Consider the following 16,897-nt stretch of genomic DNA (forward strand, 5'->3'; position numbering starts at 1 on the left):
TTATTCTTTTCATCTTTAGTTATTAAATATGAAAGTAACAAAAACGTTACCACTGATCGACATATTCCATGTTTATCCAATCGTTGATTTTCCGGACATTGCGGTCTATTCGGTATCTGTATGAAATGGGTGAGACTAAAACTGTTGTTCTCTTGGCTTTGTTGCTGTTGATATCCATCTTGGATCTGTAGTGAATGATTCTTATTGTTCTGACAAGTCATTAGTGATAAATTTATCACTATCAATACAATTACAAACATTCTCGCCATTTTTAATATTTAAATTCTAATAAATATTTGTCACACACACACGTATACGAGACCAGCAATAAATTTGAACGTTATCCTAGTAGTTAAGAATCCGAGACACTATTGGCATTGAAATCTCAACAATTCCGATTCTTGTTGCATTCTGACAGGTTCCTCCGAATATTTCCGCTATTTATAGTCATCTTTAGATATGTATGATTATGTAAATTACGTTTTTACTACTATTTCAAACTCGCTAACGTATTTAAAATTTTGAAGTGTAGAAAAAGTGATGATGATGTATAAAGAAGTGATAAGAGGATGCTGTCCTTGAAGATTAAATCATAATATTTATTACGATGTTATCATGTTGCTTTCTAAAAATAAAATTTAGTTGGAATTAAAATTAAGAAATTAATTAATGATCCCATTTTTTGCAATATAAAAATCTATCTTGACAATATACATATATTGTTACCTTCCCAATTCGAAGTTTAATGGAAATAAACAAAAATTTCTATTTCTTTATTGTATGTTTATTTTTTTAATATAAGACATATCTCAAGTCTAATTATCTTCCTCAATTTTTAATAGAATAATTAATATCTTATTTTTACGTTTTTCTAATTATTTATAATAATCTGATATTAATTCATTAACAAAAATCGTCGAACTACTCAACATAATTAATTCACTTATTTAGCTCTAGCTAGCTCAACAAAAATCATTTAAGAAATATATGTTATATAAGCAATAAAATTCTTTATTTATTCTATTTTTAAAATATTCATGATACATAGTTCACATTTTAATAAAGATAAATAATTTGTAATTTATATTGAGAAATATCAAAACGAAATAGCTTCAAATTTTAATAATGTATTTTAACAAGATTGAAATAAATTTGAAGTGTATGTGCTGCGTTATAATTTTTATTGTATTTCTTATATTTTTTTGTAATAAAATGATATGATATCAAGTAATAATCAGTAACATCAATAATATCAGTATGTATAATATAAAAAGTTTGTCAAATAAGCAATCCTAATTCATATTTAAACAAATAATTCCATAATTACTAGAATTTGAATAATTACAACAAAATTAAGTTGAAATTTTCTACAATTAATATCTGTATAATCTTTTATATATTTCTATTAATATAATCAAATAAAATTATCTGAATCATATTATTGATAAGCTATTTTATTTTTCTTAAAAAAATTATTTTAAGAAAAAATAATTAAAAATTAATTTTAACGTATACATTTTTATTCTTACTTGTAATTATTTCAACAGGTATTGTCTATCCTTATTCTGCGTACTCATTCGAATAATCCTTTCAATAGATATTAAATTTTTTTTATTCCCTGACAAAATTGTTAGCGACAATGCAATAACAACTAATAACAGAGTCATAAATATCAAGATTTTTTTATTTTTAGAATGTGTAAATTTTAGGCAAAGTTCAGAGATAAAACAACTTCGTTGCCTTCGAATATAAATTCGTAGAAATCTTTAACTAAACGTTCAACAATTCCATGAAGAGTTAGTACACATTCTATTAAATATTCCATGAAGATTAATACACACATTCTATTAGGTATTCCTTGTGTATTAGCTCTTCATAATCATGTCTAGACGATTACGTGAACAGCTTAACATAATTCATCAATATTTTTATTGTCAACTGCGCTCAAGGCCAGCTATAAAAATGATGTATAATTAATCAATTTCTTTATGATTATAAAAAATTATATAATCTTTAATTTAAGGATTATAAACATCAATATATAAATATATCAATATTTTGCGTAATAATGAAACTGTGGATATTAAGATAAATATTTTATTGTCCCCCGTTTTATATTTCTCATTAAAATTTATTGAATTCAAATCTTAGATTAAATCTAATAATAAAAGATATCTCATATGCGAAAATTATGTACAGCACAATAAAAGATATTCCATTATAAATATCTTAATTAAATTTTAACTAAATATTTGAATGTTTTAAATATGAAAGATATACTTTAGACAAAGAAAAAAATATTTAATAAAAGAAACTATCAGTAATTTTAAAAAATTACTTTTTTAAATATATTAACTGCCACATTATTCATTATTTGTCTAACAATTCTCCGTTATTCAAATATGATGACGTTAAATTTTCTTCAGATGAAAGTCTCGTTTAGTGATATGTTACAAATGTGTTTGAGTTTTGCTCAAACTTTTTCATTGATAGACTCTTTTTAAAATTGAGCGTTATTCATATAAATGACACAATAATTCATTAAATAAGTTTTTGGATCATATGATTTAATATAAAGATGTAAAAATAAGATATCGATAACAAATACAAGAAAAAACGTAAATAATGATTCTCAGCAGAAACGCGATTACAAATACGGACTTATGTAGATTACTAGATCTTATGTATATTGAGAACACTTTATTATTGATATGCGAGTAGCAATAACACTGGGTAGTAAACATGTCTTAACTAATGTAAAGGATGGCAGAGATAAAAAGTGTGATATCAGTATTCGTGAATTTTGTAACAAATTAGTCAGTATCGTTGACCATTAGAGCCGCGTGAAACCTCCTCTCTTTATATTTGTAATAGCAATCGTTTCATCATCTCGATCGCCTTTAACGGGGCAGTTAACTGCTCCATACACGGAGCAATTAATTATACGTAGTCTGCATTAATCTTTGCAAATTGGGACCAAAATCCTCGGAGTACGCCCTACAATTTATGGTATTCCTATGGTCATTTGATTGCGCAATAAAACCAATCGTCCTAAAACAAACGCGAATTTCTTTTTTCAACTCTCTGACTTGATTGGATTGTAAACCAACGATGAAAGATAAGGTTCTTTGTCATGAAATCATTATGTATACATAGTGTGTTTGTATACACAGTGTTTCAATATAATTCTTTAATTGACGTGAATCATTATAATTCGTGATAAAAAACTAATATATATATATATATATATAAATTTTTATTTCTGTCAAATATAGAACTAAAATATAATTTACTCACATTAATCATTGACAGTATTTAATACTTTAGGTTACAACTGAATAACGTTAATTATAAAATTGTACAACAAATACTTCTTTAATTCCATTTTTTATTTATTCAATCTTGTCGAGAATCAATTTTTGCGCCTCATAAATTCTTCGGAAAGATATCGACATCAATTCTTGCTCCTTAGATGTATATAATAAACGAATAAAGGACTGTACGCCATTTCTCCCTACCATACAAGGTAATGACGTAAAAATATCCTTTTCCAGTCCATGTTGGCAGCCCTAAAATATATTTGACAATTTTGGCTAAGAAAAAGAAGAGTTATTGTTCACAAAAATATATTAATTTATATTTGTAAACAAAAAATTTATGTACATTTACATATGTATATCATATTTATATATATCATTATTTTTATATTCATTATAAATTTTCTTTTATTAAAATGAATAAATGTTGTAATTAATATTATAATGGATATAATGTTGTAATTATACAATAATAAATGAATACTATAATTATACGACGCAAAGGAAAAGCAATAAGAAATATAGTCCTCTAAATAATATCACTAAATATAAGTTTAATAGTTTTAATAAAACTTATCAGTAACCTTCATAAACGTAGAGACAGTAAAACAAGCACAAGTATTGCGCACGATAGCATCAACAATTTCGCCTGCACAGATTCCAACTGCCCAATTGTGATAACCTTTCTTGAGGATCAATTCATTATCGGTATTGATAACTTTCGCATGTAAATCGTTCCAGGATTCCGGATCCGTTCTAGTGCCAATCTCTTTATTTATATCTTTTAAAGGCATGCCCATTACCGCAACAGCGGACCAGACCGGTACTAATATTATATATCAAAATATTTAATTAAATATTTTGTCATAAAATCTTTTTGACTTCTCTTTTTATAAAGCTATGAAGAACCATATAAAGTCGAATTTTGCAATTTAATTCTTAAAATATTGTAAATAAAATTATCTCTACTTCAACTGCATTATAGTATCAAAACATATATCAAAACAAATTTTTATTTAGCTTTGTTATGAATATCGTAATTACATTACGATTATTATAATTACAATATTTTAATGCTAAGTACCAGAAGCTGGTCCGCTCTCGCCAATGATTAACGCTTGAACCGCATTTGCTGAAAGTCCGAGTTTTTGAGCAATAAAATACTGAAATCTGCAGCTGTCTAAAAACGTTCCCAATCCTATAACACGATTTGGTGGAAATCCAGACAGCTTCATAGCAACGTACGATAGAATATCAACTAAATAACATGATTAAAATAATTATTCATGTATTATACTATACTTGTGTAATGTTCGATTAAAATTGATCAATTTCGAATTATAATGCGTTTAAAATATCTTAGAGAATATAATCATAGAGGAGCATGTTGCATTAACATGTTGCTATTTATTAAATATATAAAATGTTTTATATAAAATATATTAAATATATAAAATGCTTATTAGAAAAAGCCAGACGATATATATGTAATTTCTAATATGGCAAACATATTAAATGCATAGTAGATAATAAGAGTGTACCTGGCTTTGAAAGAATGAGAAGAATGCTGTTCGGCGCGTATTTGGAAACGTTAGGAATGACGTCCTTGAAAATTTTCAGATTATGCTCTAGATAATCGGCTGACCGCAGATCTTCACGAGACTGGCTTCCAACTGTGATCACGCATACCATTGCATCTCTGGCACAAGCATAATCTGTCGGAGCGTAATACATATTGGATGATTTATCGCTTATCACAGAATTTTATTTGTTTTCATTTGTTTTGCTGCTTTTACACGAGAGATGTATTTATAAGAAAAATAAACCTATTCTAAAAGATGTATTTGTAAAAAAAATAAACCTATTCTAAAAGATAACCTATTCTCTCCATATTCAAAAATCGGGAAAGAATATGATACAATAATTATAAAATACTTTTAAATTTTTATTAGCTTTATTCCCAGGAAGAAATAAAAATCAACGTGGATCCGATTTTTGTTTCTCATGCATTAGCGATACTATCATTTATCAATTGATAATTAATTTCTAGATAAGCGTGTCGCTTGTGCGTTCATCTTACGGCACATCACATGAAATCATATAATTCATCTTATATAACATATAATTCATCTTAATTTTAATAACTCGATATCATTCAACGCAGGCAATAACGCGGATGTTACCTCTGGCGACCTTATCGTTAATCGCAATCGCGCTATTTAGTTATCGAACGTTAAAGCGTGGTCGTTTTGAAATAATTGCTCGTTACTCGCGGACAGTGTAATGACGGTCTCGCTATTTTTCTGCAGCCTCCTCCCATTGGGCTTCACCTTTGGTACCGACAATTCTGGGATTGCCGAGGTATGCTGCCGCATGGCTGATGTCTTCTGCTTCCGCCTTGGCAAGATCCTCGTTCATATCTATGAGGACGAGCTCGGAGGCAAGGCGCTGTGAAAAAATCACAAAGGGATGAATGGTTGAACAGGATAGTGAACAGAGAAGCTAGAGAGTAATTAACGGCAACTAGTTGCTGCCCAGCAGGCAACATTATTACGCGCTTCGAATCGTTATGCAACAAGAGCATCAGACCCTCCCCCCCGGGAATCACATTAAGAATGAATGCGTGATCAATCGCACTGTTTGCAAAGTCCCCTAATGCGAGGAATCGTTAAGATCCGATCAAGAAATAGTGTTGAGAAGTGCATTATTTTCGGGAGAATTCACTATGTTGATTTCGCTTCATTGTGATTGCCGCCAGTGTCTAGTGAAACAAACGATGTCTTGCGCAGGGCGATAACTCATTCATGAATAATTATGGAATATGGCTTCTTCTCGTCGATTCCTCTTCCCGGGGAACTACCGTTCGTCCTACCTAGGACAGTCGCTACAAGATTTTCAGTCGTAGCGACCGCGTTCCTTATGAAATGTCAAACGAGCATGAAGAATGCTTCTACGACCTCCTGTCCGCACGTGCTTCATTTTTCTCCCGCAATGGTTTCTTCGTAAATGTTGGCTATTTGTTTCCCCATGAATTTTTTATAGTTTCATTAACGTAGCATACACTAAGGATATCCAGGAATATCGTAAATGTAACGTTATATGAATCCGTGAAGTGTGGCAAATGGCACGGCAAACGTGATATAATAAAGTGATATAATAAAGGACCACTGGTAATTTATATATCGTTTTTCAACGATAGATCATTAAGCTTCGAGCGGTTCTAATTTGTGCAGGTTAATTTGTGGTATAATGGGATATTCGGACGATCATGTAAATCACTCCGTAAAAGTTAATGGACATTATTCTTCTAGGGCCATCGCATCACATATAAATGCGTTTTTATAATAATGACGACGAATAGTGTATGTTACATGATGTATGTTAACACTTTACGTTATATACACTTTAATATGCTTGTATACGAACAGATGGACGTATTTTTCTCAGACAGATGGTGTTTTCACACTTCACATTAAGACAAACGGCGGACTAACTACAAAACTTCTCAATATATTATGTTGAATTCTTCTGCTTCCGATCTATTATTGTACACCACTTAATTATCATACTTTATCAAGCGTGTCTTCTAAAAGGTGTAGAGTATCGTGAACTGTTAAAACTTTTGAATAGATCGGTCACTTTTGTTTCGCAATAATCGTAAGCATATAATTTTCACTGTGCTTATTATATTTTACTTATGCTTATTATATTTTAATTACAAATACTAAATAATAAATTTCTTTTTAATATTTTAGATTTCTTCTTCTTTTCTGTATCATTTTTATTTGCATAATAAAAGTCTTATCAATTTCTTTTAATCGGATAGATAGTTTTTTTAATGTAGATAAAAATATTTTTAAGATGTTCTTTTTAACGTATTGCACAGAAAATTATCAAGAAATATTTCACAAAAGAAATAATGTTTGATTATTGGATTATATATTAATGTATATAACAAAATGTTAGACTTCACAATTAATATAAATGTAGAAGACAGAATAAATATTTTTGATCAGTTTCTTGTCTTCCATATTGATCTATATTTAAATAATTACATAGCTGTAAAAACAGTCACCATTGTAAACCAGAAATATTATTATTAGAAATGTATTTTAGCAATGCTGAAATGCAGGTAATAATCATTTTTCATTAAGCCTTGAAACATTTATTCTTATCGTGATAACACGATGAGAAGTTTGAGAGCAAGTTTTAATTTCCTTATTTTATCGAATCATTTAAATGCTCACAATTTCTCACTATCTGATACTCTGTCCATAAGATGACATAACTACTTGCATATTATCGATGTAGATATGGCCCAGAATATACCAACGAAGTAGCTTTCGCCGAAGGTTCTGCCCATATAATTTGCACAGCTTGATACGAGCCATCCAACATGTGTGTCACAATGAGACAAGAAACTGAGAGAACAACAAGAAAAAAGATGTCTGACACGCTACAGTTGTGAAGAATTTGGGTAGATTCACAAGGTAGACGGCAAGCTGTAGCGATCGTATTTTCGTACTTTGCGATGATCTCGTTGATGCAATCTGCCATGCTGCAATGTAAAGTGCAGCAGCACGACTCGGTCATATCTTTCACTTCTTGCTCTTCTTCTTGAAACGCTTCTTCCTGTTTTCTTCCATAGCGTCTTTTGCTGCCGAACGTTCCGGTAATCAAGAGATCTTCATGGTCATGTCAGATAAGCGCCATCAAGATTTCGAGTTTCATAGTTTCGCAGTCTTAAATAATCTATATTGGCTAGAATACAATTACATGTTTCATATATTTCTAATTAATACACGTTCAATTTTTATAAAGACTAAGGAAATCATTTGTCGTCAAAAGAATCAAGGAAGCAGTTTTGAGAAAATCCATAGTAATAATTGACATGGAACGCAGGCAATTTTCCTCAAAAGCTATTATCATGTACAATAACGGATTTCATTTATTTCTAATTAGTACACATTTCTAATTTTTATAAAAACTAAGGAAGTCATTTGTCATTGTCAAAAGAATCAAGGAAGTGGTTTTGAAAATCTATAGTATTAATTTGATATGGAATGCAAGCAATTTTCCTCAAAAACTGTTATCATGTACGATAACGGGTTTCCTAATATCCTAGTTATTCTCGGTACTATCCTGACTCCTCCTCGATAATATATACGATAAATTCCACTATATATTATTTAGTCTCTCGATATGCACCATAAGTCCGGCCAACGAGAAGTCTATCGTCCGTCAGTTACGCCCTCTGCGTCTCACCGCATGCACACACCATTGTTTGCCCTCGTAAATTTGCGGAAACCGAAACCTAGAATTAGTCGCCCACATTTATTACCCTCTACCGAATGTACTCAACATATGGATACAACACTAGCTGTTGCACCTTGCAGTCCACAATGCGTTCCGTCTAACAGTTAATTTTCCTTCTTGATGCAACAGATACGAAATTATGCCTAAGCAATACAATGGTAATATATAGTTTCATTTAGAATGTTACAAACAATTTCATATTTCTCATTTTCCATTATTACATAATCGGGACTTGTTAAGACCAAAAAGTAAGTCTATGCGCAACTGTTCCATGAAATTTTTAAAAAGCTTCTAAGCATCATAAAATCTTAAACATCCTTCATAAAATCTTAAATCAACTACTATTATATTGCAATACTATTTGTATTCATTTCGCGAGGATTTCAGACGAACGATGTTATAAATTGCAGTCTCTCTCCATAGTTACTAACATAAATCAGTCAGTTAGAGCCGTCTTGCGGGGGCGCATTGGCCGACGTGTAAATGCTCGCGTTACGATCCGATAACGAGCGAAAGGTTCGGCCCACTTCTCTACATCTTCTATAATCTTCTTCTTGCCATCTTCTTTTCTCTTTCATGTTCCACTTTACTTCTTCTTATAGCCGAATTCCCTCTTCTGGTCTTCTGTGGATCATTTGCATAATAGCCTTTTTGAGCCGGCACACATGTAACTAACTAACTAACGAGCCTATATTCAGGAGCCCCTGTAGACTTGCAGGTACACTCATGCACGAACCTACACATATTAGGGCATTCCTTGGTTTGTCCTTTGTTGGGTGCAACTCGAGGGTATATCTCCCGAGGTCCAACATGTAGCATTATATCTTTGATCCTCGACGAACAAATACGAATTACTGCTCGAATCATGTGGACCGGCGCTATGTCTCATTCACTCGATATCATTGTGGACATGTTTAGATTGACATATCGAGTACATTATCGTATCATCTAATGGAATGAGACACGGATCTATTACGCACACGTGCATTAATCAATGTTGATATATCTTCGAAGTATATAAATTATACATCAATGAAGTAATAATATATTAATATTGACGTTGACTTATATGCATCAATATTTTTACGAAGTTAATGGTAATTTATGAAATGTATATCAAAATATTACACTGTTAAAAAATGAATTATAAATTTATAGAGTATGCATCTAGAATTAATCTGCGCGATTTAATTTGTAAATAAATTTTTATACTTACATAATATTTATCATAAAGGTTATAAAAAGATTATAACAATTTTTTGTTCATTATGTATGTGCCATCATATATTTAATATGTGCTGCTATATTTTATAAAATAATTAAATCATTGTTATAATAAAAATACATAGCGTAAAAAACTAATTAAAAAATCAAAATGATACGAAAGGTTAGAAATTAGAAAAAAATCGAAACTTCACCAACTTTGAATAGAATCGCTATAGCGACCGCAATACCCTTAGGCGCACTGCCCACGACGACGACCTTGATACGATGGCCATCCACAAGATGTTCTGCTTGTTTGGCTAGTAAAACAGTTACCGTGTTGCTGGCTACCTCAGGTGATTTCTTTCTCGTTTCGGTCATATCCGCGATACACGGATATTCTTCCACTTCGAGGTATAATACCAAATAATTTAGGCAAACCAAAAATCGCTTGACATCGTGAATATTTCTAATTGAAACTACAAAATTTGACGTATCGTCATTAAAATTTACATAAGATAGGATACGTCTGGAAAAGCAGACAGTCGAAAAAAATATCTTTGACAGGAGATGAATGAAGTTGACAACGGAAATGTAGCAAGTAGATTTACTGTCAATTTGAAATGGCTACATAAAATGGTATATGCAATAAGGTGATTATATTGGTTCTGTACGATTGAACGTGAGAGAACTCTCTCTGCCTTTCGTGTTCAACATACATATCTCGTACGCTCATAATGTACTATATGTACGAGATGTGAACTTCAAGTTATCTTGTAGCGGGAGATATACAATCCGATTAACACGTTCGATCACAGATGAAAAGATGCTATCGATAAATTCAATCGTGCCGTACAGAATCAATTATAATCGAAAAGAATGCTCGTTATACAAAAAGGTAAATGCTCAGGACAGATGTAGAGACGAATCGCCAATTGGACGTATCGTTCCTATGATTTTCGTTTTTCTGCGGATAGAAGGTCGTAAAATTGATCGACAGCTGCTACGAAGCACAGGTGGGATGCGCTGCGTTCCTGGAGAGATACTGCCAATTTGTATTTTACAGGATATTTGAGAAGGGATCAAAAAGCGATTCTTAGAAATCGATTCTTTTATTTCTTATAAACCTCATTAATTCAATTTACTATTCTTTTTCTTATTATAAAAGTGTAATTCTGTTTCATCCCAATAATTATTCAATTTCTATGATTAAAAAAATTACATATTTTATATATATATATATATATATATATATATGTATATATATATATAAAACTGTATATGTATAAAAATACAACGACTTTACTACACAACAAGACTTAAAACTAAAAAAAGAGTTGTAGTTTAAATTATCCAATCTCCTTTAGCCGCAACTCTCAACCTTATATTCGCCTCTCAACCTTATACTCGCATGCAATGGAGAGTGCATTTTCATCCGCCCTTTCACCTTTCCGCTGTACATCGTTCGGTTGCGTAAATCAAAATTCGATCGAGTAAAAAGAAACGATAATAAGCTCCGCACGCGTGGAATATTGTAGCGTGTACCGTTCGCAGGCAATCTTAGGAGAACGTGGCTGGTTTAATTTTCCAGGAAGTCGAGTTTCACTCATATATCGTTTATTATGACGATCGAATGTACGCACGCAGAAAACCGGTTACCAGGTGCAGCATTGCCCTTATTGATGAAGATGTATTCTAAAACGTCGTTCCTTCTCTTCACTCCATTTCCTCTTCCTCGCTATTTCCGCGCCACATATCCGTTCGCATCCATTCGTTTTTCGCTCTCCTCTTTTTCTCGGTCTACCGGTCTACCGGTTGTCACTCTTTAATGTCATTTGATTCGCAAAGAATGCCACACTCACGTAGCACATCGCGGATGCTGTCGGCGCATCGTTGTATCGCCGTCTTTTCCTGATCGTTCAGCTTCTGTCGCATCGTGGTGTACACACCTTCTCGACCGAGAACACAGGGTACCGACATGTACACGTCTTTATCGGTCCCATGAACACAACTCTGTGAACAGAGATTCCTCGATTTTGTTTTTCCCATCGTGTTAATCGACACATATGCGAATACATACATCTGAGAACGCTTTTTTTTAAGGTACAAAAATAAATACTTTACTTGCGAATGAAAAAATTATCATTATCTTATAACTATTATATGCAATTCTTTTCTTTCATATTCAATTCCTAATTAATTATCCTGTAATCTATGCTTCAACCAATTAGTTCCAGAAAAACTATAATATTGAATTTTTATACAACTCCAATGTGTCTTAGAATTAAATTAATGCGTTTAATTTTAGAGTAATATTAGCAATAAGCTATTAAAATCTATCTAAATTCACTCAATAATTTTACTAAATGTGTTAATCTTGATTATATCTCTCACTTGTATATACGTCGACACTGGCAATACGACTTTAGTATTCCTGACGATGGCATCGACGATCTCAGCAGTGCAGAAGCCGAGAGCCCAGCAGTTCGGTCCTCTTTCACCCTTCTTCCGATTAAGCACCGTGTCGCTGTAAACACAACGCGTAGATTTTATTACTTCCTTAAATTTTCTCAAGAATATTCAGTGATCTTAACCACTGACATTTTATTTACAGCTTCGGAAATGTCACGCCACTTCTCGGGATCATCCGCCTCTCCCATTTGAGGGTTTATGTCTCGTATCTTCGTGCCCGCCACGTGAACGCTCGACCATATGGAAACTGTGAAACGATGTTGAAGAAAAAAAGATATCGTTAACTGTTAGGTTGTTTACAATATAACTATAGTATGTATAATACTTTTCAGTATGAATAATATCTATATAAAAATGTCATTGTCTGTGTATTTATGACGTTTAGAAATACTTCAATAGATACAATTATTAATGTAAAATAGTATCTAGTAAAATCTTATCACTAACTACTACTAACAAATGTACAACAAATGTAACTGCTATAACATAAATACATTTTATATCTATATTATATTCAGTACTTGCTAGAATTACATCGCGAATCTATGTAAAATTAATCAGGATCAATCAAATACCAGATGTGTCACCCTGTGCACCGATACTCATGCAATTGATTGACGTTCGCGCCAGTCCCAATTTTCGACTCAGTAAATCCTGAAACCTGCAGCTATCAAGCAGAGTTCCCGTGCCAAGCACTCTGCTTGAAGGAAATTTGGACAACTTCCAGGTGACGTACGACATCACGTCGATCGGTTGAGACGCAACTAATAACACCGCCTTACAAGCCAACTTTGCAATTGTAGGAATGATTTTCTTGAATATCTCGATGTTGTGTTTGATATTGATCTCCTCTTCAAGTTTCTTTTCACAAACCGCAATTACTACTACCGCCGAATCTTTTACCTTGTAGATATCTAAAATACAATCAATTATTGATCATAGATCTGATCGTGGAATGATGATTTCTAGATACGTGTATTTTAATATTTTAGCCACATTTTCCTGAGAGAGTTAAGGTATAAATCGTTTTGAATCTCTAGAGAAGACACCAATTCACGCGAAAGAAGCCGTAACGGGAAATAGCTTCGTTAAGAATCAGATACGCCTTTCCGGAGAATCTCTCGTCGGAGAACGACGTCTTTATTCAAGCGCGCAATCATCAGCTCTTCGGAAGTGCGTGGAATACAAAACGATGAGAGTGGATAAGAAATTTTCTCCCCTTTCGAGAAAGAATCACCATTGAAAGAGATGCGTTGATAATGACAGCGAGGAAGACAATCCGGCTGGTCGGAAAAATAAAAAGTACAGATCCGAGGCAACACCTTCACAAAATGCTTGTAGTAACACGCAGCGATATCGCAACTATACGGAAGATACATTTACAACGGAGAAAGATGTTGTTACAGATAAGTTGGCAAGCCCGTAAAAAAATCGTCCCACTTGTTCCAGTAATTGCTACCTCGCACGAGACAAGATCAGAAGAATCATTCCGCTATCCTTTATAAAAGTATAAATACGGATGCTACGTGTACGCAATGCCGAGAAAAGTTGAACAAACCGAAATCATTTCTAAGATCAAACGTAGTGCAACTCGATGAGACCCACGAGATCAAACCCGATCGTACTACACACTTTCCGTTACTGTCCTGGATTCCCACAAAGAATACAATGCTTTTATAACCAGCCGCTCATCGGACGGGGTAACCGCGCATCGTACGCACGCTGGAAGCAGAAACAGAAAGCCGTGTCGTGGAGCCGATCACGGTCGAGATAAATAAGAGTGGACGAGATTTACGAGAGTGTCCGTGAAAAGCTCGAGGGAAACGTTCGTCCAGTTCACCAGCGTATAAGCGACCGGCGATGTAGATGAGAGTAGAGATTAAAGGACAGGTCCGAGGGAATTCTGGCCTCCAAAACTTGCTGCTAACTCAAAACCCACCTATGCGAGAACGTTGTTTCTGAATCGCTGCACGTTGACAGGGATCCCTTGACGCGGACAGCCTAACGGATCGTTGATTTGAAATGGGTGTTGATCGGAACCAATCGTGACACTGTAGGACGCTCGGCGGATTCATCAGTCTGGACGTATCAATCTAAAATTTCTGGAATCTGCTGCCTCGCACCTAACGCGCGAAAGACCTACATCGTCCATGGACATTCACAATTCGTTGATTCTGTGATTAGAGCACGATGACGAGATCTAAAGTGTTAACCGCTATGACAACTCTAACACTAGCTTTATCTGACACAGATAATGTGATGAGACGTTTTGTGTAAGGATGATATATAGTCAGAAGCAATGGAAAGAAAGAAGAGTTGGATAGATGTAGGTATTGTATAACTGATATAATTTTTTATTTATTGCTGTTATATAATGTGTGAATATGTATCTTTAGTACGAAAAATACCTGATGTGCCAACTACCAGAGGGCATCCTAGAAAAATACTAGCGTGCTGAATGTCCTCGGCTTCAGCAGAAGCTTTGTCTGAATTTTGATCGATCAAACAGACTTCACTCGCTATCCGCTGAAAAGATTATGTAAAAACAATTAATCAAAGCTTATGATTTATCCCATTTCCGTACAAACTTTAACAAATTTACGTTTTATGACTTGAAATAAAAACAAATATGTAAACAGAGGTCCTAAAATACTTTACAAAAAATTTTCATATATACATGAAGATTTCCTCTACTCTCGCAAAAAAGGTGATAAATTCAAAATTATATTGATTCAAACTTGTATTTACATGGATATTATTTTAAAATATAAATTTGTTTTTCTAAAAAGTAAAATTATTTTTTATATTTTTCATTTCATATTTTTGTTATAACTTTTTAATAAAACATTTTAGAATTTATGTTTATATAGCATTTTTTTTTATTTCAGCTTATATTTATTTCAGAATACTGTTAGATTTTGTACGAAAAATTCTAAAACACTCTGCATATAATAGATCTATATATGTTATATACAGACTCTCATCAAAATTGCGATAGCACAAGCCATTCCAACTTTCCTTGCACCCACGATCGAAATTTTGATAGAATGCGGATAGGCATCGCACGGATCCAACTGTGTCGTTATTAAAGCATTTTTCGTAGTGGTTATCGTGAGCGGAGTTTTATCAGCCTATTAAACATACGTTGTTCTATGTCATAACTATGCCTACTTGATAATCTACATTTTATATCGGTAGAAATATCTCTACTGTCATAAGCAAGCATCATTTCTCTTTCTAGATTTGAATTCATTTAGTTGACGAGACACAAAAGAGTATTATCCCCGTCTTACATCATCGCATTCGGTTTCATCTGGCACTTTGCTGTCGGCATTGCTGTCCCTTAGGATATCATTCTTTTTAGATGTGTCAGATCCTTCGTCAGCCATGCTCCAATCGTTGCTGTAAGATTACCGAGCAGCTGCATGAGCAGTACATTTAATGAGAACACGATTCCGTCGTGTGTACTTTAGTAACTATGTATGTAATCACCCTGTTCGTTCGAGACGTATTAACGTTTTAGATGTATCAACCGTGTTGTTTCATCATCCTTATTACCTCAATCGCGTGACTTCCTTTTCCTTGTGTTATTAACTTCGATCGACGCGGTGGTCGCAACTTCTCACTGGAGCTTATAAATGAATAGCGATCGAGTCGGTGCTCACGCTTATGCAGATCCGGATCGACCTACGCAGAAACGAGTCATCGGTTTTTGAGGTGAATCGGGTATATCGCCGTTATGAGGAAGAGAAAACGTCCGCGAAGAAGAGATAACCGCTCGCGAAAAGATTCCGATTGGAAGAATAACGGTGGAACTTATCCGCGCACTTTGCTGTAAATTAACTGCAGGTAGTCATAGAAATGCAAGTAACTCTTCGTACCACCCGTCGCGTCGGTGTTCCATCGGTACGCTCCCGCGCACATATACTCTCAAACATCTCATGCACGTGGTTGCATATAATATGCATATACACGCGTAAAATATTCTGCTATGCCGAGACCTATTAGTTGATCATAGCGAACGAATATGATTTTAATAATTGTTCCGAATGAAATAATTAACCCCTATGGTATACCTACATGCTAAATCACACGAGGCTTTCTCGATCGTTTTCACACGAAGGATTTCTATTAAAATCCTGAAAACAGATTTTTCCTTAAAATAAAATACTGTCGACTACGACGAAACTTTAACAGCTAATAATGATGCAAAAGTTCTGCGTAATATATTTTATATGTCTAATACATTATACGCCCTCTTAATATTGAGCGTGAAAATAATCGAAGAATTTTATTTATCTTTTCATCTTCAATTTACATCAGCATTTGATAACGTAGTAATTATGCCCGATGAAAATTTATGTAAAGAAAAATTCAAACGTAGCGAAATCTCATCCAAGTTTCAAGAGAAAAAAATCGTCTAATTTATCATATATGTTCAAATAAGTGGACAGGAGATTATTAACGTCACCTTGTTATATTATTTTCGAGACAGGCCTAAAGACTCCGGGCAAATCATAACAAAAAAAAAAAGAAAAAGCATGCTATATATTCTTCCAAATGTACGTGTTGAAAGTAACTCTTTGCGC

General features: G+C 33.3%; 2 protein-coding genes across 2 annotated transcripts; both read right to left on the reverse strand.

The window, feature by feature from the left end:
* Positions 1–3,392: 3,392 nt before the first annotated feature.
* On the reverse strand, positions 3,393–10,217 carry LOC105622811 (L-lactate dehydrogenase A-like 6A). Its single transcript, XM_012204222.1, has 6 exons — positions 10,056–10,217; positions 5,648–5,765; positions 4,859–5,032; positions 4,402–4,575; positions 3,902–4,143; positions 3,393–3,569 (listed from the first exon to the last, which is right to left on the reverse strand). The coding sequence occupies exons 1-6, from the start codon at positions 10,215–10,217 to the stop codon at positions 3,393–3,395; spliced, it is 1,047 nt and encodes a 348-aa protein (XP_012059612.1).
* Positions 10,218–11,654: 1,437 nt separating this feature from the next.
* On the reverse strand, positions 11,655–15,697 carry LOC105622874 (L-lactate dehydrogenase-like). Its single transcript, XM_012204282.1, is given in 7 exon segments — positions 11,655–11,849; positions 12,231–12,363; positions 12,438–12,592; positions 12,843–13,222; positions 14,717–14,834; positions 15,287–15,439; positions 15,602–15,697. Coding segments are annotated over 7 exon segments (1,230 nt in total).
* Positions 15,698–16,897: the final 1,200 nt, after the last annotated feature.

The sequence above is a fragment of the Atta cephalotes genome (assembly GCF_000143395.1).
Source record: "Atta cephalotes unplaced genomic scaffold scaffold00049, whole genome shotgun sequence".
Classification (NCBI taxonomy): domain Eukaryota; kingdom Metazoa; phylum Arthropoda; class Insecta; order Hymenoptera; family Formicidae; genus Atta; species Atta cephalotes.